This window comes from Mixophyes fleayi, chromosome 7 (assembly GCF_038048845.1).
Source record: "Mixophyes fleayi isolate aMixFle1 chromosome 7, aMixFle1.hap1, whole genome shotgun sequence".
Taxonomy (NCBI): domain Eukaryota; kingdom Metazoa; phylum Chordata; class Amphibia; order Anura; family Limnodynastidae; genus Mixophyes; species Mixophyes fleayi.
The window spans coordinates 51212987-51240351 of NC_134408.1; the positions used below are offsets into that span (position 1 = coordinate 51212987).

Genomic DNA, 27365 nt, shown 5'->3' on the forward strand with positions numbered 1-27365 from the left:
TTATATAAGACCGTGTGTGTTGCTTAACAAATACAAAAGCATGTGAGAATCATTTATTTACAAAAAAAACCAACAGCTCTTATTGCGTTAATTAAGTGATAATGTGCCTTTAAGCATAGCATGCACTCTAGTGGTCAAAGCGGGTCGGTATATGGGTGTATGCCATACCTCCACTTTTCCTACTGCTTTGATTGTATATACTTGTAAATTTCCATACCATCACTTCTAAATTTCCACTTTGACCACTGATGCAGACGTTAATATTATTAGTGAAATTATGGCAAAAAGCCTATGAGTAAAATAATTATACTGATCTAATTTTATGGAAGACAAATGTTGAACTTAATAAGTTAAATGAAAAGATGAGTGAGGTTTTCAAAACTGTTTGCCTGGTTCTGCGTTTGGACTTTACACTGGTGGAATTTGGTTTTAACTTTTCCTTGTCCTACCCCAACTGCACCTCACAACTGAATGAATCATCCCAACTCTATTCATAGACTATATATTCTGTGAAATGTAAATTTACAAATACAGTGTGGAATGGTGAAGCAAAGCAGATTGCATCACTGCAACTTTGCACCTCTGCAAAACAGCCTGTTCCACTGCAAAAATAGATTTGCACAAAATGCTTCCGTGATTTCACTCTTCTATGCAAATGAATTAAAGAGTTATTTTCAGCCACACAGGCTTATAGCTGCTTCTTCCTGGTCAGTGATTTATATAGAGAGGTTAGGTATAACAAATGATTTAAATCCACGGTCTTAAATATGGAGAAAAACTGCTGCATTATCTTTTCTAACACAGCACAAGCATTTGTTCTGTATCCTTTTGCAATTCAGTGTGATTTGTGAGGTTTTCCAAGCCGTAATTTAGTTTGCATAGTTGCCAATTGTCTTTAATTTTCAGAGACAGGAAATGTTTGTTCCCATAAATGTTTATTTCACTACTAAATAACTGCACTATAAAATTACTCCTTCTTGCATTTTATATGCAAGTCTTTCTATAGATTCTTATATGATCAAATTCAGCAGACACAACATGATGGGGATTGTAGTGGTCTGGTCCATACCACCCAATAATTGAAGTTTGGGTATTGGTACAGTGAGAGCTTTGCGACTCAAAAAAGGGGCATTGTCACATTGTGCTGGGATGTGACTACATCATACTTACAAAGTGCTAGGTTGCCTCAAGCCCCTCCACACCTTAAAAAACTGTATTGTCAAGACTCTTACCAGTCCCAGAGCTGGAAAGACCTGATGGGATGGTGGTATAATCCACTAGAATTGTGGCTGTTTCACCTAAATAAGGACAATTCAAAGGTATGGTGCTTGTCTTGAACTCATTTTGCAGACCACTCAGCAGCAGATGAGGCTCTCACTTCCTGCTAAGATGGCTGCTCCTCCTGTTTTACCTACATAGCGGAGATGTCTAACTCCTCCTATCTGAGAAAACAGAGCAATTCTCATGTAAAATGGTACAAGAGAACACTACAGGGGCATGGGACAGAGACACTCCATCTTCTCACTAAGGCTAGTGGCACACAAGCACTTCATGTGCTCATATATCTTAACTTTATGGTCCTACAGTGTTCTTACAGCTCATCAATGCTACTGTGCCTTGATCATTGCATTGTCACTGCTTGTTATGTCCTACAAAATAGACTGTATAAATGCAAATTTCAAAGTGCACACACACAAGCAGTTGTGTGACACTAAACAAAGAACACACTGAACAGTTGGCTATCAAACAGCTAGAACAGTGGATCCCAAACTTTCTCAATTGGAGACACCCATAATTTTTTCAAGGCACCCCTAAGCCAAAATAATTACTAAGTAGTCCCCACCTTGCTTACCATCATCCCTAGCCACGACACCCTTGTGAGATCATAGCGGCACCCAAGGGAGCCGCGGCGCACAGTTTCGGAACCACTGAGCTAGAACATTGCTGCAAAATGAAAGTTCTACTATCTGTGGAAATTGGTCCAATGTAAAATCTTGAACCTTCACCCACTCAGGAAGCTGGAGTTTAGCAGTAAAGTATGTTTCAGTCAAAGTTTGGTAATGAACCACGTTCCACAAGCAGCAGATTTTCTCCCACACAAAAGGACATCAGGTTACTGGACCTTGGAGTTACCCTTGGAAAACAACAACAATAACCAAGGATCTGGAACTGGAACCCTGGAATATCACTCTTATTTTCAGATGGGCTAGAGAAGACATATAAGCAAACCAACAGTGAAACCAGCCCCCAAGATGTTTTTATGTTTATTTTTTGGGGATTATGTTTGTTTTCTTTCATTTACTATTCCACCCAACACTACTACAAGGAAACAAATACTTACTGGGGTATGTATCCTCAAGCTCCTTACAAATAATTTCTCCCTCCAGTACCCAAGACTCCATCTACTTGATTTGTCTAGGAGTGCACTTGATCTGTTTGGTTCTCATTCATTAGAACAACATGGCTCTTTAAAACAATTTCATTGTATCTTTTGGGTGTTTAAATTGAGACACTTGTCTATGAACATAGAAAGGCAGACCCTTGCCGGTATTCAAAAGTAGCCACATTCAGACTTCAGAAACATCTGTTCACTGTCATTAGAGCTTTTCAGTCTTAAGGTTTCAATTCTAATACTTGCTTGAACCAATCCCTTGGCAAATATCAACCCCTAATAGTTTTAACTAAGAGCAAAATCTGAGGATTCTCCTTTTTGCAATGTTCAGATATCTTTGTACCCAGACTAGTCTGCCATTGAGTCAACCATTTTTACTCCCTTCCCTCGGATCAAGGGCTCTGCTCTTTCAGCCTTCCTCCAAAGCAATATTCCTCTAAACACCAATTCCAATTACAACACACACTTCAAGAATGTCATATGAATGACTGATCTGTTATTGCTCAAAGGCTCTTAGTCACTGCTTGTGCATACATAAATCTTCATGCACGCAGAGAATCATGGTAATGGCATAGCTTAAACATTGCAAAACCTTTTTATCATTTGGTATATTTAGTTTGCAAATAACATTTGGATTTTAATTTTTTACTCATAAGCTTGGTGATACATGACTTTATATAACTCAACAGAAATGTAATACTTTACCAAGAAGAGGTTTAGTAACTGAATTTAAATGTATCAATTTCTTCCAAGAAACATCTTGTGATATAATTATTAAAATGCAATATTGCAGTGATTGATCCATGGAAATAATCTATGTGACAAAATAGGGTGATCAAAGGGGTGATATGTCTGGAGCTTGTGTCTGAAGAGCCTGTCTCATGTGTCTTCCTTACCTCATAATCACATAGTTCTTGTCACGGGCACTAGGAGTCTTTACCCAGGGATCACCAGATGATGGACTTACCAGAGCAGTATAGGTGGTAATATGGTACTCTGGTAGCGGGGTGATCACGGAACAGGAGACAGCAGATGGTAGAGAATGCTCGTGGAAAGTCTATGACTAGCAGCACTGGTAATATGTAATAATAGTACACGAGGAACTGAATGGACAAGGGAAACGTGAGGGTAGTCAGTGGTCTGCAGATAGCAAGTTGTACCACTGCTATAGTGAGGAGGAATGTCCAGAAGTAACGAGGAGGTGATGAGAGTCAGTGGTCTGCGTTAGCAAGTTGTACCGCTGTCTAGGTGAAGGAATGGAATCCGGGTGGAGGTATCCGGGAAGTCAGTGGTCTGCGTTAGCAAGTTGTACCACTGCTATGTGAAAGGATATGGAAACAGGTGACTCAGGAAACAGGGAACAGTGGTCTGCCTCTAGCAAGTTGTACCACTGAATATATATGTGAGGAGGAGCACGGGGAGAGAAATGTAATGCAGAGTATACACGGGCACACTGAACTTGATCCCACGATGATATGCACAATATAGTAATGACTGAACAGCACTGCACAATAATACAAAGTCACAAGAACTATCCAGGCAAAAGGTAACACAGTCAAATGATGGCAATAGTCTCAGCGGATAGTAAACTCCAGAGGAGAACAACTCAGTCCAGCAAGATATGCAATACACCAGCACAGTCAATGAGAAGTATGCATACCGTGGTTCAGGAGAGCAGGCTGTCAGACAGAAGTGCAGAGATACCTGGACGGCGTGAGGCCGGCAGGATACGAAGTCCCAGGAGGGTAGAAGCGGTAATCTAGTAGGTGCAGCGCACAGGTAGGTGAACCAGCAGGGATAGAAACAAATACTCAGGAAGCAGTAGTATATAGAACTGGACACCTGGAGGACACTGAAGAGTAGAGATGATCTAGACGAGATAAAAGCAGCGGGGCATTGATCCAATGCAGACAGGCGAGTTGACACAAGCGGAGACACTGTAGAAGCACGGAGAGCGGATCAGCTGGCTGCAGACGCGAGGAGTACTGGAGGGTAGCGATGAGCAGGGAACTGCAGATACACGGAGGCAGCGGATAGGAATCAGCTGGAGCAGTCACAATGAAACACGGGAGAGTTGAAGTGAGCAGGATACTGTAGATACACGGAGGCAGCGGATAGGAATCAGCTGGTGCAGTCACGATGAAACACGGGAGAGTTGAAGTGAGCAGGATACTGTAGATACACGGAGGCAGCGGATAGGAATCAGCTGGTGCAGTCACGAAGAAACACGGGAGAGTTGAAGTGGACTGCAAACTGAAGTAGCACAGAGGCAGCGGATAGGAATCAGCTGGTGCGGTCACGATGAAACACAGGAGAGTTGAAGTGGACTGCAAACTGAAGTAGCACAGAGGCAGCGGATAGGAATCAGCTGGTGCAGTCACGATGAAACAAAGGGAAGATGAAGTGGTCAGGAAACCACAAACGAACAACAGGAATCAGCAGGAGCTGAACACACGAGGAAACACAGGAACACCTTCAGAGGCTCGTGGGGAATGAGACTCCAAGATCAGGCAACGAGGTATTGACCTCAGGTGCTTTAAATAGGGAGTGTTGCCTGATCAGCCAATTAACTAAAAGGAACATGAACTGAAGGTTTGAAAGGGCTGCACATGCGCAGACCCTCAGGATGGTGGACGGCCACGGTTCCTAAACACACGAGAAGTAGCACTCACAGTCCGGTGAGTGACAGTTCTCCTGGTGGCAGTCATAATTGTGGCAGAGCTAATGTCGGCACTTTACCTGCCAACATAAAAATGTCGTCAGGCTAAATGCCGACACTTACATTCTACAAAGAGGTTGACAATGTCATCAGTGTGTTGACAATGTTGCCAATCACAATGCTGACATTAAAAGAGTAATGCCGCCGTGTCTAGGGTATAGCCAGCGGATGTGGTGGCACTGGTCTTTTAATGTCGGCAGGCAGTTGGCCTGCTGACATTTTTATGTCGGCAGGTTAAGTGCCGACATTAGCTCCGTCGCAATTATGTACCCTACCCATTTCTCCATATACCACCAATGCGTACAAGCTCTTGGATCTGTACTGTATTGAGGTAACAATTATAACCAACATTGATATTTTTCATATGTTCACTTATCAGGGCAATCATTCTTTATTGCTTCCCTTTATCTAATCTGAAGCTATGTCTATTAAAATATATCAATTCCAAAACACAGAGAATATCTACATATTTTGAAAATCTTCTCTTTTCTGTATTAGGGTATGGATTTCAATCCTGCTGTATGTGTACCCCCAGGGGTCCCTCAGACACACTATAATTTGGGTTAATTCTGCTTGTTAAAATAACATTTAAAAGCATTGTATAGTCAGGATAATGTGTTAATATATATTCAGGCTCAGTGGGTCCAGCAGCCTGAATAGAGAAGCAAGAGCACTGACAGTTAAGTCCAGCAGTTGAACATAGATTGTAGATACTTAAAACAACCTTGTTTTTGGTGTGATGAAGCTCCTTAGCACTACTTTGTAATTTCCCATTGTTTTTACACATTTTTAAGGTGTGAATATGTAATGTAAAGTTAAAAGTTAAAAATGAAACGTTTAGTTATATTTCATGAGTTTTCTCTCCTTAAAGATGTTTTCCTCTAAAAAAAATTGTTACCATATAAAAGCAGTGGGATTTGTATTGTCTACACATTTCTTCCAAAATAAATAGTGTTCAGCAGTAGAATAAAACGCTGCACTCAGGATCGGTACTACCATTTGGTTGACTATGGCGCTACTCATTAGGTCACCTAAAACAGCCTTCTAACTCACATGCTATGATAGTGCTCAAGGTGGAATTAACATAGTTAAAGGGGCTGCAGCTGCCATAGGAAGTATCAATAAAAATATTCGAATTAAAAAAATTAAAACATGTAAATCAGTTCTGATGTCTCCTCATTGACAATATAGCACATGGATTAGGCTGGAATTAGCAGTATTTTAGGAGAAAAAGTGTAAACATTTAATTTGATGAATGGGGTGAAATTATATTTTTATTCTATCAACCATGCAATTTTTTAGTCTGACCCACATTCTCGCAAAAATAGGCACAGTGTGGTTTTATGGGGACAGTTAACAAAAACAAAACATGGACATGCACCAACTGTATGTATGTGCAAAGTGCAGAAGTGCATATAAGTAGGAGCAATTTTCCATAATAAATACATTGTACATCTGAATTTTTTAACATTTATAAATGATCGTTGCTGTATATAGAAATACTTGTTTCTGATTTTAGATTTATGATGAATGTTTGAGCTTAAAGAGCTTGTGTGTGATGTAGCTATGTACTCTGTGGACCTGATTGATCAATGTAATGTGAATGCAACTTGTATTTTAATAAAACACACCTAACTTATACGCACATATGGTCGTATTCAAATACAAGCGGATCTCAAGAGACATTTCCATTTGAATCTGGGTATTCTCTGGCTATATGTTACTTGCCGTATGCAGACAGAGAGAACACACTGCAGGATACACATATGCATATGTTCAATATAAAGTCCCCTCAGAACGCATGAAAAAAATAATTTATAAAAAAAAATTACAACTTTTAATATTATAATCATTAATTAAAATATGTTTTCTTTTTTAAAAAACTTTTTTTGTATTTTTTTACATGAAATACATTAATCAGGATGTTCTTAATGTGTATTGTACATAAAATGTCTTTTTAAAATTTCTGTTACTTGCAAACACGTGCTGGCATGCATATGTGTAGTCATCACTATTAGTCGGCACTTAAACCTGCTCTGTAGCTGGTGCAAATGATACGGCTAAAAACCACTTACTTAATAGATGCCCTGAGCTTAAATCCAACGCATTTGTCCAAGCACGTCCTCAGTATATCCTTATTGTACATTGCCTACATCCATCCACCCCTTACCACCACTATTCCGCCCCTTAAGTGATAGTTGTAAGTGTCAGTTGCGTTCTGACATGAATTGAATGCAATTGCGTTTATTGGAGTCTGTTTCTAAGCATAGACAGCGCAATTTCACACATGATACGGCACGCAAAAGGACTGTATATGTCGAAATACCATTTTTTTAAAAAAGCGCACCAGCCATAGCCATCTCTACATCCCTGAGAATAATGAGTTTATTTAATAGTAATAATAATTTTTATTATTGTTTTTTTTTTGGGGGGGGGGGTGTAAGTCTACTTTCAAATGTCAATGTTTCAATTAAAAAACAGTTTGGAAACTTACTGTTTTGTTACTATTCAAATCTTTTTGTTTTATTTTTTTATTTATTTGCATAAATATTATCAATGTAGATATGTTTGAATTAATTTGCCTGTTGATAACTCATCGACTGTTTGTTTCTTCCTTTTGGCAGATTTATGATAAATGTGACTTGGGATGGCAAAGATTTGTCTTTTACAGAAGATGGTTATCAAGCAAATCCAAAATTGGTGGTTATACTGCTGAACATGGAAAGAGAATGGGAAAAGGCAAGTTTAGGCTTCCATGGCTGAATATTATGATTTTATTGTATATATTGCACAAGCTCAGTACCACAAAGCTTTACAGTTCAAGTGCACAAAAACACAGAATTTAAATGTTTTCCTGTGGAAATCTGAAATTGGTGAGGTCTAAATATATGTGAAAATGGACCATGCTCCAAAAATATATATGTATATGTATTTTGTGCTTTTAAATTTTTTATATGTACCCATATATACCCATGAAATTTGCACTTTGCTTCAATTAAATCAGGACACAAGTGACAGATTCAGGTAGAAGTTAAACACTGTTGGACCTGTTTAAAATACTATTTGGTGGTACAAAGGCACATCCTCTACTTGCCATTGAAAACAGTCTGAGAGGTTTTTACTACTGCCAGGGTCACCAATAGGACCCGCTTCTTGTCTTCACTTAGTCTGTTCAAAGAGTTTTGCTAAGACTTGATGCCCCTAGAGCTTTCTAGGTGGAGTGCCTGATTGCATGGACCCCCCCCCCCCTTTTCCTTGGCCGTGTGTGCACCCTTGGCATAATCTGTATTTACACTCAGTCTAACAAACTTTCAATCACTTTCTCCACACCTATATTGCTATCTCATCATAATACAGCACCAACAAGCCCCCAAGTAAGGCCTGGGAAGTTTGTACATTCCCCCCCTCTGGCCGCCTCTGCTGCCTGCTAATGTTTCCCAGTGTGGTGCTAAGAACAGCTAATAGCAATTATATTCACAACTTAAATAAATAATTCTATTAGCTAAATACAACAAATACCAATAATTGACATATATATATATACACACGTGTATATATATATCTATATATATATATATATATATATATGTGTAATATATATAAATATATATACACGCATATATATAATATACATGTATATATGTATATATATATATATATATATATATATATATATATATATAACTAAAAATAATCTTCAAATTAATCCAAACAATTTCAGCTGATGACTACTTAAAATGTTGACCACATTTTATATTAAAGATTGAGCTTTATATTGTAAATCACATTTCCAGAAAAAAGCATACTGCTATAAACTGTGACATGGGCACTCTTCAGGTGATGCACATACTAATTCCTTCTTGCTTTTTACTTTGCTTTTTTCGTCAGGATGTTAAAGAAAATTGACAGCATAGAGTTCCACACTTTTTCGTGCGACCCTAACGCTAGATAGATAGAGACCAACTCCCTAGCCACCAGCCACTGTCTGGTATTGGTCCCAATTGAGTAGTTTACATTCCCCCCACAGTCCTAACCTGATGGACAGACACTTTCACCTTGCTTTTAAGAAGAAGTTCATTGCAGGTGCTCTGTTTGATTGCACACATACCATGTCAGGCTGCTGCTTGGTGTGGAAAATATATATTTTTTTAAAATATGTAAGTTAAATCAGATTCTTTGCTATTATTTTGTCACACCTGTATATCTTTAAGGTGAACTACTGCACAAACGTGTAGCTCTTTTTGCAGCCTTTCTCTCCAGTTTGCCAGCTAAATACCTGTCTTCTCTTTTCTAAACCTGTGGCAAACACCTCCCTTTGTCACAATATGTATTCAGATTTGGTACTTTTATCCTCCTTATGCTTAAAGAGGCAGAATGTTTGAGTGAAGGGCAAATAAATGCAGACCGAAAACAGTAAAGGCGTGTTTGTGTAAGGATGTGCCTGTCACTTGTGATGGTGGTCGTCAGCCCTAGCTTGTCATTTCTGATTGGCTGATACTGGATTGACCTCTGAAGCTGTAGTGCTTCTTTTCATTGCCTATATTATATTATTTTGTGATTGTACATTAGAATTACTTTTTTGATACTTTTATTCGTACACGAGATGTTAAAGAGGGTTTCATTTTTAAATGAAATGTAATAGTGAATCCATTTTTCGCTATCAAAACAAATGCAAAAAATGTTTTCTCCTGCTTATGACCTGACGTAAACCTGGCGTATATGCTATTGGTACAGATCTGGATGCATCTTGAGATGATTCTGACTCATTTGAGCATTTTTTGAAGTGCAAATGTATCCAACTCTATATCAGCTGGTTATAGGGCTTCTCCCTATTTATCAAAGGCTAACACTGTGCTACCTATCTATCCTAATCGCTGTAAGCCAGTATCACCGGGCAACTGAGAATCACTCATTTGTCCTGAGAATATTGTATTTGTAAATTGCGGATATTTTCTATCACTGAGATAAGTGAAGATAGAAAATCTGTCTTATTGCCACATAATAATTAATAACGTTCTATATGCTTTGTCACACTCTTTGTTAAAGGTGCACTCCTACTTTATGTACTTTTTTGACAATATGTCAGACAGCTATGTGTATATATGATGAGACTCTAATGAAATTAGCTATAATAGACATTTAGTATTATTAATATTTTGTACATTTTACAGTTTCAAATATGGTCTGTGGATTTGAAATTGTGAAATTCAAAACAAAACAAGGTATAGTATGAAAAGTGAACCATTTACATGCATTTAGAAGCCAATTGCTGTATTTAATCTGAAAACATGGGGTATTCTAGGATAAATAAGATGCTGTTAAATCTAAATCAGCTGGAGAGAATTAAATACACTGCATGGTTTGACTGTACAATAAACTCTGCTTTATTAGTTACAAGTCCATATCTATATAGCAAAAATCACGTATATCAGAAAACTACACCCCAAAAGGTTTTAACCACTCATGCTCCCTTTACACAGATGTTACTATATTCTCTCATTATCACACAGGAATACTCCCCAGGGGGGGGTTGGCTTATCTCCTGTCTGCTATGTCCAAGGTTATAAGCATAGCCTTGCAAATTATGAATTACTCCTACAAAACAGGTGCATCTAATCTGTCTTTAAGCTATAACAGAACAAAATGGCTATAAGGCAACAAGATGGCGTCAGCTTAGCAAAATCACATTTCTCATTTCCCATCTCTTTATTCATTATTTGCCCTAACACTACCTATCAGAGATCACATTCTTGCTGTTGCTTTTAATGGGTACTTATACACATACACCCTTCTAACAGAACATATGAATAGGGATGCCTAAAACTGGATACATAGAACAACCCATCCCCCACCAATAGCAAGTCCATGATCCCTCTTCTAGCTGATAGATGGTCAATGAGTCGACAACCGTCTTGCACCCGCTGCATGTCCTGATGTCAGATCTTCACATATATCGGTGAACATGAGAGGCTCTGGGCCCTCTTGTGCTTTCTTTTTGTCTTTTAACTATGGATTTTTTAGGGAAGGAAAAAAGGAAAGGGGGGGAGAAATAAACAGTGCGCTTGGCAAGTGTTATATGTCACTTATTTTACAACAGAAGAGATTGTCCATTGTGCTGTATATCTTCATAAGGATAGGTTTCAGTAACGACCATGTGGATTCCAAGGAAAGATTCTTGGTTTCTGCACTGATCACAACTGCCAGTAGTACTGAGAGTTCCAATAGCTCATTAGATGGGGTGTACAGTACAGCGGTTAAGACAGATGTGGTAACTTTAATTTTTCTGGAAGAGAAACACTTAGCTTTTCTACACTTGTTAATAAGCCACATCATCAATTTTATTAGTATATATATATTATAATAAGGATTAGTAACAGTCCTTGAAGTACAACATGTATAAAACCTGATAACCATCCTCCTATACCCTTGAACCAATCGGCCAGGTACAACCATGAAAACTATCCTTCTAGATAAGCATCTCCAGTGTGCTCCTTTAAAAATGTATATTTCATGTCTTCATTTTTTTGTAAGTGTTCATCGAACATTTTCTCTGGCTCATCTGCGTCACTAGTTAAAAAGGTGCAACCCTGGGCTTCAATTTAAATATTTAGGGTCAGGCAGTACCCTCCAGACTAAGCTGTCAGGTAGTCCAATATAAACCTATTGTCTTGTGTAAATGTAATAATGTGTTGGGCCACAATACTCACAAATACATTTCTGTATTGGGTGTAAACCCCTACAGTCATGGGTTGCTCTTTTCTTTATTTGGTTGGGTTAAACTTTCATATTAGAATTTTTCTCATTATGTATAATGATCTCTACATTACTATTGGCATGAGTCTGGTTCTTCCAGACCTAGTTTTCCTTTCTAGACTAGTACACATCTACAGCCTACCCTACAGCAAAGGAACATAACATGCAATTAATATTCCTTCTGCTAATATCAATGAACAACACTTTCTGGTCTTCCTTGGACGTTTAAAAAATTAGCAAAATACATTTTACTCAGACTCTCCTTGTCTGAAGATCTTTCAGTGGGATGCGTGTATTCAGGTGTCATTTGTATTTCCTGTATTTCCACTACCATGGGAGTCGGCAATAAGACCTGGAAAGGACTCTCGTATCTGGGTTCAAGAATCTTCCTGACGTGCTTCTTCACGACCACCCAGTCCCCTGGTTGCAGTTTATGTGTACCTGCATCAAAATTAGGGCCTGGAATGGAAGAAATTACTTGACCATGTATTTCAGTTAGTTGTTTCTATAATAAAGCAACATAGTTCAACAAATCACCATGTAAATCACCATGTAGTTGCTATGGAAAGTAACAGCCTGTTCTGTGTGCTGTGCCAAACATTATCTCATTTGGTGCTAAACCTGTGTCTTTCCTAGCAGTGTTTCTTACTGAGATCCATGGCAGGCCTGTTTCAGTCATTATTTTCTGCATTTTCAATTTCAGAGTACCATTAAGACACTCCACACATCCCGAACTTTGGGGTCTGTGAGGGGTGTGAAGGGCAGACATGTCTTTTAACAGTTCCTGGAATCCTTGCCCTGTAAAGTATGTCCCTCTGTCACTTTCAATGACCTCTGGTACCCCATATCAGCAGAATACCTCACTTGTAATTTTTTTGTCTACTGCTTTAGCATTTGCTTACCTATACAGTCATGCCTCCAGCCAGTGACTAAAGAAGTCGACACAGACTAGCACATTCTCAAAGCCCGAGCATATGGGAAGTTGTATAAAGTCTATCTGTATCCTCTTATAGGGATACTATGTCTGGGGTGTGCTTTCCAATCGGACAGACTTACCCGGGTTATTCTATGCACAGATTAGGCATCCTGCCACTAACACCTATGCTGCTTGGACAAACCCTGGTGCTATCCATAACCTGTTAGTGAGTACAACCATAGCATATTTCCCCAGATGCACTTTACCGTGTGCTATATTGGCCATAATGGGATAAAGTGCTCTTGGCAGACACAAACGCTGACCTTTACACCACTCTCCTTGCACTTCTAGTGCTTCATGTTTTGCCCAAGTCTTTTTCTCATTCTCTGTTGCTTGTCTCTGCATAAGTTGGAGTGTGGAACCGTCAAATTTGGGGTCAGGGGGTCACCATGTAAATTGACTCCCCTTGGGATACTGGGGCTATGGCGGCTTCTCGTGCGGCCTGGTCTACCAGTCTATTTCCCTTAGCTTCGGGGGTAGTGTCGCTGTGTGTGTCTTCATCTTCATCACTGAGTTTGGAGGGCAGCTGGAATGAGGTGAACAGTGCCCTGATATGTTCAGCATGTTGACTGATTTGCTTGATGAACCTATAAGACCCTACTTTTCCATATAGGGCCATAAACATGTGCAATTCCAAATGCATAACTTGAATCAATGTAAATGTTTACTCTTTGTCCTTTTGCATATATGCATGCAAGTGTCAGGGCCTTTAATTCAGCTTCTTTCGCTGACATGTGACTCGGTAGTCTGTTGAACCACTCTTTCTGTGTGTGTGTGTGTGTGTGTGTGTGTGTGTGTGTTTGTGTGTGGTTACAGCACACGCTGTATAAGAAACACCATCTATGTGGTAGCGCTAGATGTCTGCATTTGGAAGCGGTGTATCTTTAATGTCAGATAAAGCCAAAGATCCTTGTCTCATTAGTTCTACACAATCATATTCAGAAAAATTTTGTGTTTTGCATTTTTTTTCTTCCTGTTCAAGCTGGGATGGGATCCCCCCAAATCCCCAGGGGAACCCCGATATATACAGGTGCTTCTCCCATCTTTTGAAACTTGCTGCAATAAGGCAGCAGGATTCAACATTGTGCACCACTTAAGTGTAATGTTACAGGGAGTTAGCAGTGCTACTTAGTCTGGCTGCTGAGAAGTGTTTTGCTTGTGCTTGATTTAAAATTTTTGTTACCGCATGTGGCACCATTAGGGTTACTGGGTGCCCTAGCACAATATCTGTACTTTTACCAAACACAATGGCCGCTGCAGCCACTGCTCGTATGACTGGGTCTAATTGTGAAGAGTAGTATGCAAGTGATCTTAGCTTGCGACCATGTATCTGTGTCAGTACTCCTTATGCGTGTGCACTTACTTTATAATAAAATAATGTGAAAGGCTTGTCATAATCTGGCAAAGTCAGTGCTTGCACTGAAGTTACTTCAGCTTAAAATTGGTTAAACATTTGGCTCTGCTCAGAGAAGAGTATAAGTGGCTTGCTATCATCCAGAAGTGCTATTGCAGGAGCACAGATAATAGCTCTTAAAGTCTTAAGGCTTATTTTTCATTTATGTACAAACATTGAATTCCCATCAATGCATTACCATACCCATGATACAAAGAGGTATTTACAGTATATGATGATTATAGCACAGTAAATAAGGGCAGTGAATGTCTTTACAACACTGATTGACTATTATGAGGATAAAAAATAAAAACCTTTTGTTATCTACCATAATTTGACATTACATTGCATTACTTTCTTTCAAACCATCTGATATAAAATTTGGTTAAAAAAAAGCAAAAATAAACCAAACACTATGTCATATTCAACTATGTTAGTCCATTTCTCCTTTTCTCTTTAAAAACATACCTTCTGACCTTCTACGACATACAGAAAAACCACCTAGTTAATGCATTTGCTATGCGAATAGCCCATAAACTCTAATATCTCTTTCCAAAACAAGGTAATCATTACTCAGCAGAGTCTACGTTCTTTAAATCTCTCATTAGTTTATACTTATGTTTGTTGTGGCTGTAGACCAAAACATATTGCAAACTTCTATTCATTGGAAGTTGGATCGATGCAATCTGGATTGCCTAAAGTGTCTTTGCAGCTGGAGATCTTCCGTGAAGAAAAAAAACTTTTGCATAGAGATTAACATTTATTCACTAGGAATTACAGTAACTATCATGCTTGTCAGTATCAGTACACCGTTATCAACTAACCAGTAAACAATTTTGTAAAGTGAACAGTTGCTAAAAGCTTAACTGTGACGCTATGCGTTCCATGCCATGATTTCCTCAAAGCCGCAGTCCCTAATCTCACAAACAGGGAATGTCAAAGTGATGAGACCTGGGCGTTCAAAGCTACTCCTTTCTCATCATCACCTAGTACAGCCCCCTTGAATGACACTAATATGTTTTCTGGGTGTACAAACATTCAATCTGTAATCTTGGTTCCAGGCATTCAGCCATTTTAAAGCAACACTGCTTCTCTTATAAATCAGAGTACTCTCGTTAGACACCTCACATTGTGTCTGTAAATCACTCAACATTTCCTCAACAAAATATCCCATGACCAAATATTCACACATATTTCCAGATTCTGTGATTTCCATGTTGAAAGTAAAAATATATTCACAATTCTCGCTCACAGACGACATATTATCTCGTAACATTTCTTTATGGGCATAACAAACCCTCCTGATTTCTGAGAACATTCATCAGCGCCATTTTAGCACAGATAAAAAAAGCTTGTAATATATCTGCATGTAAAAGCTCACTCCCACAATTCTCAACTTCATTAAAGAGAAAGCTATTTTTCTCAACTTCAGATACAGAAACGATTTGTTGGCCCCAGCCAACACTAGTAATTATAGTGATAATGTACATTATTTACAGTGTTGTCCATCCACTGAATTGTGCAATGACGGACCAAAGATTTTAAAACTTCTTTTGCATCTCTTCACATTATTTACAAATGTACAACTTTTTCAACCTTGAAACATGTCTCTTGTAAAACGGTCAAGACAGACAAACACGGATCTCCCTCATACGCAGTAAGACGGAGATAAAACTCACATACAGAGAGAGAATAATTAACTGATATCTTCCAGCCTACTGCTGTGGAACTACAAGTCCCAGCATTAGACTAAATACAATTCAGCTTCAATATGCTACTATCAATCGGCACTCCTTCTTATCTCAACACACTGAAATCTTTTACACAGAATAAGGCAGGGACACATTTCACTCTTTCAGCTGCGCAGCATCAAACATACATTTTTAGTACACAACCTACTTGATTCATTATTTTAGCCATTATATAATTTAGCTTGTGATACATTAAGCCTATCCACATATATTGCGACTTTCCAGATCTCTTAACTTTCCTTTGCCACCTCAAACTATCCCTTGGGGTTTGGGCTCAATACCCCTTTGTTCTTGTCACATTACCACTTGCAGCACCCATGTTTCACCATTAACACATATCAATTCCTTCTTTGGCTATCCCCGCTTTCTTGACAAATTACTTGCAGACCTTATACTCCCCCCATATCCTAGAAATCTGTGCATCATTTATATGGGGGGGGGGGGGGGGTTGCTGTCATCTATCTGCTTACTGTCTATATTCCCCTATATTGACAGTACTTTTGAGTCCCACTAGAGATTCTGGTCTAGTTTCTGTGGGTTGTCCCAATAGTGGACGTCCAGTTCTGTGGACTCCTAACAGTGAATGTCCGGTTCTGTGGGCACTGTACACTAGATGCCCCTTTTGGGCTCCATTCACTGGATGCCCCTTTTGGACTCCTTACACTGGATATCCCTTTTGGACTCTTTACACTGGGTGTCGTGCAGAATAGCCTGACAGCATCTGGGACGAAGGTCTGAAAATTCTTTCTAAACTTCTTGACAAAGCTCTGGGGATGGTGTTGGTGTATCAGACATGCACTAAAAATTCACTCATCTTTCAGAAATCTAATTACCAATATAATTACAATAAACAAATTGTTAGTAACTGTATAATTCTGAGACTTACAGATCTGCGTGCCGGATACCTTAGACGGACATGAGGAAGCTCTAAACAGAGGAGCCTGAGGAGTATAAAACTCTACTCACCTGGGTTATAGTCAGAGTTCTGTGTCCAGGGCGACCTCCAGTTCTGTCTGTCCTTGGCTCAGGTCAGCAGTCTTGGTGTGGACCTCCAATGCTGTCGAATCTAAATCAGATTGTTCACCTGTAAGTGTCAGTTTATCAGTTATGAGCTCATCAGCTGGAGAGAATTAAATACACTGCATGGTTTGGGTGTACAATAAGCTCTGTTTTATTAGTTACAAGTCCATATCTATATAGCAAAAATCATGTATTACAGAAAACTACGCCCCAAAAGGTTTTTTACCACTCATGCTCCCTTTACACAGATGTTACTATATTCTCTCATTATCACACAGGAATACTCCCCATGGGGGGAAGGGTTGGCTTATCTCCTGTCTGCTATGTCCAAGGTTATAAGCATAGCCTTGAAAATAATGAATTACTCCTACAAAACAGGTGCATCTAATCTGTCTTTAAGCTATAACAGAACAAAATGGCTATAAGGCAACAAGATGACGTCAGCTTAGCAAAATCACATTTCTCAATGGCACTTGGTTGAATTCTTCATGTGACAGATTTACATCCAATTACAAGCTACCCTCTTCAGACTGAAGCTTCCTGCTGTTTCTGATTTTGTCCAGTGTCTCCCAGCCAACTGTGTTAGAAAATGGCAATTTTGGGCTTTTTAATGCAGATAGAAGGTCCAACTCATTTAATTTTCTTTAATTAAGGATATTTTTTTTCCCGAATAACTTTACAAGATTGTAAGTAGGTTTGTCATACAACACCTGATAGTTCAATAACAAGTGGGAACTCACCCACTACTAATCAATACATAGCGGCTTTTCCACACTCTGTGTTGTCTGACAGGCACAGGCCTGTCATTAGCGTTGCTAGTTCTATAAGCGCCAGCATAATCAAAGAGCTTGTCAAGGCTTCCTGGGATCTGATGTGCAGTCCAACTTTACTATCCCACACCCACCAATCCAGGGGATAAATGTATCTACTCGCAAGTTTCCAGCAGGTTTGAAAAGTGAAGATGTTGCCTACAGTAACCAATAAGATTCTAGTTATAATTTATTTAGTACATTCTACAATAATGTCAGCTAGAATCTGGTTGCTGTAGGCAACATCTCCACTTTTTAAACCTGCCAGAAACTCGCAGCTTGATACATTTACCCCCAGGAGTGTTTGGGAAGAGTCTGCTGCCTTCAGTGAGCCAATGCTGAACAGGCAAGAGCTGATTGACATTATGACAGCCTAGGCCATGAGCACTGGTGCTGGTAATACTTTTGTGGGGAAAAGTGGGTCTCACTGTTTTTTAAAAAAAATTAAATAAATACAAAATTTAAAACCGGCCTTCGTCATCAAAAGTATGGTGATTAGTAGCATACCAACAGCATGATGATACACTTAATAGTGTATCATCATGCTTTACCCATACACATGAATATATACAGAAGATAGGTGTAGATATTCTGGTTTTGCGTGTAAGTTTTTTTTTAGTGTAAGTAAATTATTCCCATTTTGTAACCATCTTTGAATCAGCCTCGAAATGAAGAACAACATCACTTATATGTTACATATATAATTTCAATTTCACTTTAATCATAAATGACTGTGATTTTGAATTAATGAACTCACTCCTGTCACAGTTTGCTACATGAAGGATAGCAGGAATATAAAAGGTTTTGAAAATATTAACTACAAATACTATAGTGAGAAACAAAACATTGGATTTTATATGTTGTAATATACCATTATATCTCCTTTCCAAAGATGTCAGAGTGGTTTATTTATGCAAAAACATGTTAAATAAAACCAAGTAAATCATGTTTTGATGTAACCAACGTCTCTCCAACTAGCAAAACAGCAGGGGTCCGGTGCTCTGGATTCCTACCGTTTAGAAAATACTCCCCTCGTCTCCTTAATAGTGCATTTTCTTGTCACAGTCACCCTATCAGCTGCTACTGACACAAACTGTGACATGTTCTAAGAATCAAATGTGCCTGCTAGCACTGGCTGGACATTAGACTATGTGAACTGTTCAGAGGCAGAGAGAGAAGGTTTTTGGTGAGTGTACTTATTCAACCGTGGTGGACAGGAACGTCAGATCCATGTCGATTATTTGCTACAATGAAAAGGGCTATCTTTAGAGTATGAGATGTTACATTTAGAGTGCATATGGATTGAAATGTTGTAACTCTTGTTTAAAAAATAGAAAGTCAGACTTGTTACTATAATTTACTGAAGTCTTAGGTTTCAGCATGTATAACACAGACAAGAAAGATAATTATGACTGTTCTCAAAGATTATTGTGTAGAACTACGTTAGTCAAAGCATATTACTCATGCATTACTTTAAAAGGCCTAAATAAATGTATCCAAATGGGATTACCTTTTGTCACATTTGAAGTGGGAGTGGGTGGATTAGACAGTCATGCAGCCGCACAGTTTCTGTAACCCAGACACCAAACTACATGTTAAACAGTAGTACTCTATAGGATACCAGCCATAGTTGTGTCTTTAAACTGTAACTCAAAGTACCATGTTGTATTAACAAATATGTATGTTTGGGTCAGACAGCTTTATTCGAATCCACATCTTATATTTTTCTGCAGACCTGCAGATTGTAAAAATGAAAACTTTAACTCAAGTCTATTTTTAGAATTAGTTTACATTAGGATTGAGTATTCAAATCACGCAGTAAATAAAAATGCAGTGACATTAACATTAACTAAACTAATCAAATATAGGCAAAATACCCTATGTGTACCCCCAGATCAGTTGCACAGTTTTGATAATATCTTTTGCATACAGGCTATTTAAAGTGCAAATGTGCCAATGTGCAGAAAGCAACTAAAGAAATGAATGAATTAGATAAACTAGGCATAAGTAAGGCATTAACTAATGTGTTAGAGAGAAGAGAACCACAATGGACTGGTCCAATCATGTTGCCCAACTAACTGTTGCATAGTTCCGTTACCTAGTTTCTACTGTAGTCCTTTTAATTTCTCTTAGTTTTATATGGCCCAGGCTATTACATGGCCCACCTTAGGCGATAAATGTTAAAGGGTGAACTGAGAGTTAGGGCTAAAATGATAAAAGAGGGTATGTTACATTTTCAAGACTTTGATCTGCATCCTAAAATAATACCTGTTATATGCAACTAGTAAGATTGAATCTACAATTTCAGCCCGGGGTTGGTAAAATTCAGGAAGTTATATCTGCGTGATAGATATGAACTTCTGGATCCCCAAGGTTTGAGAGAAACTCACCTCTGCTAGGACCTAGTCTTCAATGATGCTTCAGGATTTACAGTTTTAAGTTTGACTGTAAGCCATCCCAAATGGAAGATGTAGAGAAAACTGATTGGGCAAATTATCTTGATAACCTATGTCAAAAGCAGTATACATTGCAGCATTATGAATGACCAAATGTAGGCAGAGAACAGTTTACTCCAAACGTCACTGGTTTCTATCATAGGGCATGAAGTTCTTCTTTATGCTTTTTAAATATAAATTAATTTGGTCATTAAGAGATTTGTGTGAAAGGTCCATAATATCATAAAAACTGAGCAAACAATTACTTAAACAGTTGGTATCTTAATAATTATTTTCAATTATTCATTTCAAAATAATTAGTGTACAAACTGGTTGCTGATAAATGATTTTTAAGTAAATGATACAATTATCTGCTAACACAGTCAACTCCACAACATCCTACACGGTTATTAAAAACATTTTTTTTTTCAAAACATTTTTTCATTAAGGATATATTACAGATATGAGCAGTGGTAGCTCATGTGTTGAGATATACAGAGAGCATAGCAAAAAATAAGTCCCATTTTATGTGATAGGTTGGGAGTAAGAAAGAGGAGGGAGCAAGTAGATTGAGCTAGGAAACTCTAACACATCCTTGGCCCATTCATCATCATCATCATCATCATCAACATTTATTTATATAGCGCCAGCAAATTCCGTAGCGCTTTACAATTGGGAACAAACATTAATAAGACAATACTGGGTAATACATACAGACAGAGAGGTAAGAGAACCCTGCTTGAAAGCTTACAATCTATAGGACAATGGGAGTTAGAAACACAAGGGCATGTGCTACATCATATTGCACAATGGACCAGCCAGACTGCAAAGGTAAAAAAACTGAGTGGGCTGTGTGTGTTGCAATGTTGGTCAGAAGGTTGTTGTATTGCATTAGCAGTGTAGAGGATGGTAATAGGGTAATCTATGGAAATTAAGATGATGGTTGAGGAATATCATAACCTTGTCTGAAGAGGTGGGTTTTCAGTGAATGCTTGAAAGTTTGAAGACTAGAGGAAAGTCTTACTGTACGTGGGAGGGAATTCCACAAAGTAGGTGCAGCCCGGAAAAAATCCTGTAACCGAGAATGGGAGGATGTGATGAGAGTGGAGGAGAGACGTAGATCTTGTGCAGAACTGAGGTGTCGAGTAGGGAGATATTTTGAGACAGGTGAGGAAATGTATGTCGGCGCAATTTTGTTGATGGCCTTGTATGTTAGTAGAAGAATTTTATATTGGATTCGTTGAAATATAGGCAGCCAATGTAGAGACTGACAGAGTGGCTAAGCAGAGGAATAACGGTTTGTAAGGAAAATCAGTCTAGCCTCTGCGTTCAAAATATATTGTAGGGGTTCAAGTCTGACTTTGGGAAGACCAGTAAGGAGGGAATTGCAATAGTCGATGCGGGAGATGATGAGTGTATGAATTAATGTTTTTGCGGTGTCTTGTGTCAGATATGTGCGTATTCAGGAAATGTTCTTTAGGTGTATGTAACATGATTTAGATACAGAGTTGATGTAGGGAATAAATGACAGTTGTGAATCAAGGATTACACCTAGGCAATGAGCTTGCGGTTTGGGATTTATGGTCATGTTATTTACAGAAATAGAAATGTCAGGCAGGAAGCTTCTGTTCTTGGGTGGGAATATTATTAATTCAGTTTTTGAAAGATTGATTTTGAGTTGGCGAGAAGACATCCAAGATGAGATGGCAGAAAAACAGTCAGTAACGCGAGACAACACAGATGGTGAAAGATCAGGAGAGGATAGATAAATTTGTGTATCATCCGCATAGAGATGATACTGAAATCCAAAGGAGCTTATTAGTTTTCCAAGAGAAGTGGTGTAGATAGAGAATAGCAGAGGACCTAGGACTGAGCCTTGTGGAACTCCAACTGATAAAGGAAGCGGAGTAGAGGTGGATCCAGAGAAATTAACACTGAAAGAGCGATTAGATAGGTAGGATGAGAACCAGGAGAGGACAGTGCCTTCAAGACCTAGGGATTGCATCGTTTGTATGAGGAGAAAGTGGTCAACAGTGTCAAATGCAGCAGAGAGATCCAGGAGAATTAGAAGAGAGTATTGGTTATTATTTTTTTCTGTGATCAAATCATTGACAACTTTGGTCAGCGCAGTCACTGTGGAGTGTTGGGAGCGAAAGCCTGACTGAAGAGGATCCAATAGGTTGTTTGCTGTATGAAAGTGTGTGAGGCGTGTGTAGGCAATTCTCTCAAGAAGCTTGGAGGGGCATGGGAGCTGGGAGATAGGGCGGTAATTTATGAGAGAGTTAGGGTCAGAATTCTGTTTTTTTAAAATTGGAGTAATCACTGCATGCTTGAATATAGATGGAAAAATACCAGTAGAAGAGATAGATTACAGATTTTAGTTAGAGGGGGAATGAGCACAGGAGACAGGGACATACCCATTTGTGAGGGAATGGGATCAAGAGGACAGGAGGTAGAGTAGGAAGATGAGAAGAGAGTAGAAACTTCCTCTTAATTTGTGGGATCAAATGAAGAGAGAGTGTCAGAGGGTGCTACAAAGGAATTGAGCAGATTGCTTGTCAAGGGAGATACCATTTCAAGCCTGATCTTATCAATTTTGTCCTTGAAATAGGAAGCAAGATCCTGTGCACTGATGTTAGTTGGAGGATTTGGGGCAGGAGGATTCAGAAGAGAGTTAAATGTGTTAAAGAGGCGTTTGGGGTTAGAAGCCTGAGCATAGATGAGAGATCGGTAGTATGCTTGTTTAGCAGTGTCCAGAGCATTTCTGTAGGAGTGGTAGATATCAGTATATGTGATGAAATCATTAGAGGCACAAGATTTACGCCAGTGACGTTCTGCTTTACGAGAAAGTTTTTGTAGAGTTCATGTTACTGTAGTGTGCCATGGTTGGCAACGAATTCTACGCGAAGTATGTAGCGTCGCTGGAGCCACTTGATCCAGGGCAGTTGCTAGGGTTTGATGAAAATGGGGTACTGCCCGATCAGGGGAGGAGAATGTAGAAATTGTGGAGAGAAGGTGTTGGAGAGAGGTAGAAAACTGTTAAAAATCAATAGCGTTGATATTCCTGTTGGTACGAGGAGGCTTGGAAGAGTTTGACACTAGGGAGGGTAAAGAACTGGGGGTGAGCGCGTAGCTAATAAGGTGATGATCCGAGAGGGGGAAAGGAGTGTTAAGGAAATTAGAAACTGAGCATAGTCTAGAGAAAACAAGATCAAGACAGTGGCCATCCTGTTTAGTAGCAGATTCAATCCACTGGGAGAGGTCAAGTGAGGAGGTTAGAGAGAGTAGTTTGGAAGCAGCATTGGAACATGGATTAGAAATAGGGATGTTGAAATCACCCATGATGATGGTGGGGATATCAGTAGATAAGAAGTGAGGGAGCCATGCAGATAAGTGTTCAAGAAATTGTTGGTGTGGACCAGGGGGGCGATAGATGACAGCAACACGCATAGAGAATGGGTTAAAAATCCTAACAGCATGTACTTCAAAAGATGTGAATTTGAGTGATGGGACACTTGGTAGAACTGTGAATGTGCACTGTGGGGAGAGAAGTAGTCCAACCCCCCCTCCTTGTCTGCCTCCTGGTCTGGGGCTGTGGGTGAAATGGAGACCACCATGTGAAAGGGCTGCAGGTGAGGCAGTGTCTGAATGCATGAGCCATGTTTCTGTTATTGCTAGAAGGTTGAGGTTGTATGAGAGTAAAAGATCATGTACGGAGGTAAGTTTGTTACAAACAGAGCGTGCATTCCAAAGGGCACATCTAAAGGACTTTGGAAGAGAGGGGAGACAGGTTATGTGTTTGAGGTTTGCCAGATTTCTGTAGTGTTCAGATATATGTGTGTGGGAGAAGTGAGGGGGACCTGGATTAGGTGATATATCACCAGCTAATAGAAGCAGGGAGGATGAAAGGTAGGAAAGATGATTGTAAGATGTGTGTCCTTTTAGTTTAATGTGCCCATTAAGGAAGAATGAACTCATGGCAAATATAATAGGCAGAAATATAATGGAGAACTGGATTACAACATACCTATTAAAAAAATGGATATAGCATTTGGAAAGATATGTATAATTTGAACGATATTGTGGATATACAACAAATGTTTTGATGTATTCCATGGGGAAGGTCATGCTCTATCCAGGAAGCAGTCACTTAGCACGTTGTCAAGGATCTCAAACAGAAGTACAGCTAGGAGTCACGAATTTGGTGAAAAACACTCTGTGTTTATTTGCAGAGAGGTATTAACAACAGGTAATAAGGAGCAGTGATAAATACCAGGTTCCAGCTGATGCAGAAAGTAGCATGAATGTCCAGAAACAACCAGGTAAACGGTTAATGCAGGGTAGCAGAGGGTAGGTATTAACAACAGGTAATAAGGAGCAGTGAAAAATACCAGGTTCCAGCTGATGCAGAAAGTAGCATGAATGTCCAGAAACAATCAGGTAAGGACAACAGGAAATGACATCAGGATTGGACAACAGGAAAGGACATCACAGGATGGGACAACAATAACCAGCCCTGTGTGCTGGGAGTGACAGGTATATAAAGGGAAAACTACACCCATGTGCATGGGATAATTGGTGAACAAGTTAACCCCTAAGGCAAACAAGAAAGGCATAATAGCAGCACCTCTGGTAATCAGAGGTACTGCTGCAATACAATACAATAATAGGACACAGAGGGCAGGAGCTGCCATGCAAAGCAGCATGTAATGCATAAGCTGAGGGCAGATCGTGACAGTACCCCGAGTGATAATTACCTGCATATCTTCATTGTCTATTGCATGCGGTCAATTGGATAATAGTTGCTTTTTTGTGAGGTCTAAAACCATCTGTATAACGCTAATTACAATATTAACCTCATAATAGCCTATTCTATGATGCTGATGACATTCAGCAGTTTTTGAAGGTTCTTTGAACCTGGTTATATGTCTATGTGGGATATTATGTATAAGTCTCAAGTGATACTGTTTTAATAATATATATATATTTCTACTATGAAATTTATAATGAGATTATGCCAATGATCTAGTCTCTTGATTGTTAAGTCTCCTTTGATATTTTATCTATTTAACCAGAATTTACTGAAACAATTGCCTATCATATCTATTGTTGATACACATTTATTTGTAATAAATTTTATATCGATTTGAGTTTTGCGCTATCTTATCATATTACAGTAGTTTTTATATTATTGACGGGTCCAGATCCCGTCTAGACAGCTGCATCTCGATCGATTGATATAGGATAACTAGCGCCCCATATATGCGTGATTGTTTTGATATAGCACTTTGAGAAGCCTGAGGGCAGACAGCACCAAGTGGGAACTCGGGCTGGACCGCATGGACTGGCAACTCGGGCTGGACCGCATGGACTGGCAACTCGGGCTGGACCGCATGGACTGGCAACTCGGGCTGGAGGGACAGAACCCCCTCTGGAGCAGACTGTAAGGGCAGCACCCCCTCTGGAACAGTCTTTAAGGGCAGCGCCCCCTCTGGAGCAGACTGGAAGGGCAGCGCCCCCTCTGGAGCAGACTGGAAGGGCAGCGCCCCCTCTGGAGCAGACTGGAAGGGCAGCGCCCCCTCTGGAGCAGACTGAAAGGGCAGCGCCCCCTCTGGAGCAGACTGGAGCTCAGGAACAGAGACAGCGGCTGGAGACTCAGTACTGGAGGCAGCGGTTGGAGACTCGGTACTGGATAGCATGGTAACAGGAGACTCGGGTGCAGAAGCTGCGGCAGCAGGCTCACGACCGGACACAGTGGCAGCAGGCTCACGACCGGACACAGTGGCAGCAGACTCAGGACCGGACACAGTGGCAGCAGACTCGGGACCGGACACAGTGGCAGCAGACTCGGGACCGGACACAGTGCCAGCAGACTCGGGACCGGACACAGTGGCAGCAGACTCGGGACCGGAAACAGTGGCAGGAGACTCGGGACCAGACACAGTGGCAGGAGACTCGGGACCGGACACAGTGGCAGGAGACTCGGGACCGGACACAGTGGCAGGAGACTCGGGACCGGACACAGTGGCATGAGACTCAAAGCTGGAGGCAGATGATGTGACCTCAGAGCTGGAGGCAGAGGCTGGCACCTCGGGACAGGAGACAGAGGCTGGCACCTCGGGACAGGAGACAGAGGTTGGCACCTCGCAACAGGAGACAGAGGCTGGCACCTCGCAACAGGAGACAGAGGGAGTTGGTGCCTCAGGACAGGCGGCTGGAGCTGGCAGATTGGGTCTCTTCGCAGAGATCAGGAATGCTGGAGCATAAACAGATTTGGAGTGCAGAGAGGAAACAACAGGTGATGGTTCAGTAAGCTGACGTGGTCTACGGATGGGACAGTCCTGCAAAAAATGTGCATTGCTGCTACAGTAGAGACACAGTTTGTTGGTTATTCTGCGCTGTCGCTCCACGTCGGTCAGATGGGGGCGTGGCCCACTTGTGAACCGGGCATTAGTTAAACTGCAGTTGTTAGTTAAATGCAAATTTGATATGGTATTATTGCAAGGTGTTGGCGGCACGGATTCAGCAGCAGACAGAGTTGGCTGGGTCAAATCAACAGTATTAGATTTCAGTGAAACAGTCTCTGATAGTCTCCTGAGTGGGTCCAAAAGCAAAGTGGAAAATTTAGCCAGCTGGGAGCGTAGCAATATAATGTCCATTTGTAAGGTTTGTAGCAGTGGTAATTCCATGATTGGTAAAACAGACATGTTGCAAAAGACAAATGAAAATTTGATTGCAGCAAAAAAGTCCCAGAATAAAACAAAACTTTCACCTGACTCCAAAGCTGTTTTTTGGGCTGGTTATACTGTCAAGGATCTCAAACAGAAGTACAGCTAGGAGTCACGAATTTGGTGAAAAACACTCTGTGTTTATTTGCAGAGAGGTATTAACAACAGGTAATAAGGAGCAGTGATAAATACCAGGTTCCAGCTGATGCAGAAAGTAGCATGAATGTCCAGAAACAACCAGGTAAACGGTTGATGCAGGGTAGCAGAGGGTAGGTATTAACAACAGGTAATAAGGAGCAGTGAAAAATACCAGGTTCCAGCTGATGCAAAAAGTAGCATGAATGTCCAGAAACAATCAGGTAAGGACAACAGGAAATGACATCAGGATT

The 27365-nt window shown here is 40.0% G+C and overlaps 1 protein-coding gene across 1 annotated transcript in view; it reads left to right on the forward strand.

The window, feature by feature from the left end:
• The window catches only part of GRIN2A (glutamate ionotropic receptor NMDA type subunit 2A), a 502726-nt gene that overhangs the window by 369846 nt on the left and 105515 nt on the right, over window positions 1-27365 (forward strand). Inside the window, exon 5 of the mRNA XM_075179825.1 lies at window positions 7736-7850. Coding sequence (XP_075035926.1) covers window positions 7736-7850 — 115 coding nt within the window. The remainder of the gene's footprint in view (window positions 1-7735; window positions 7851-27365) is intronic.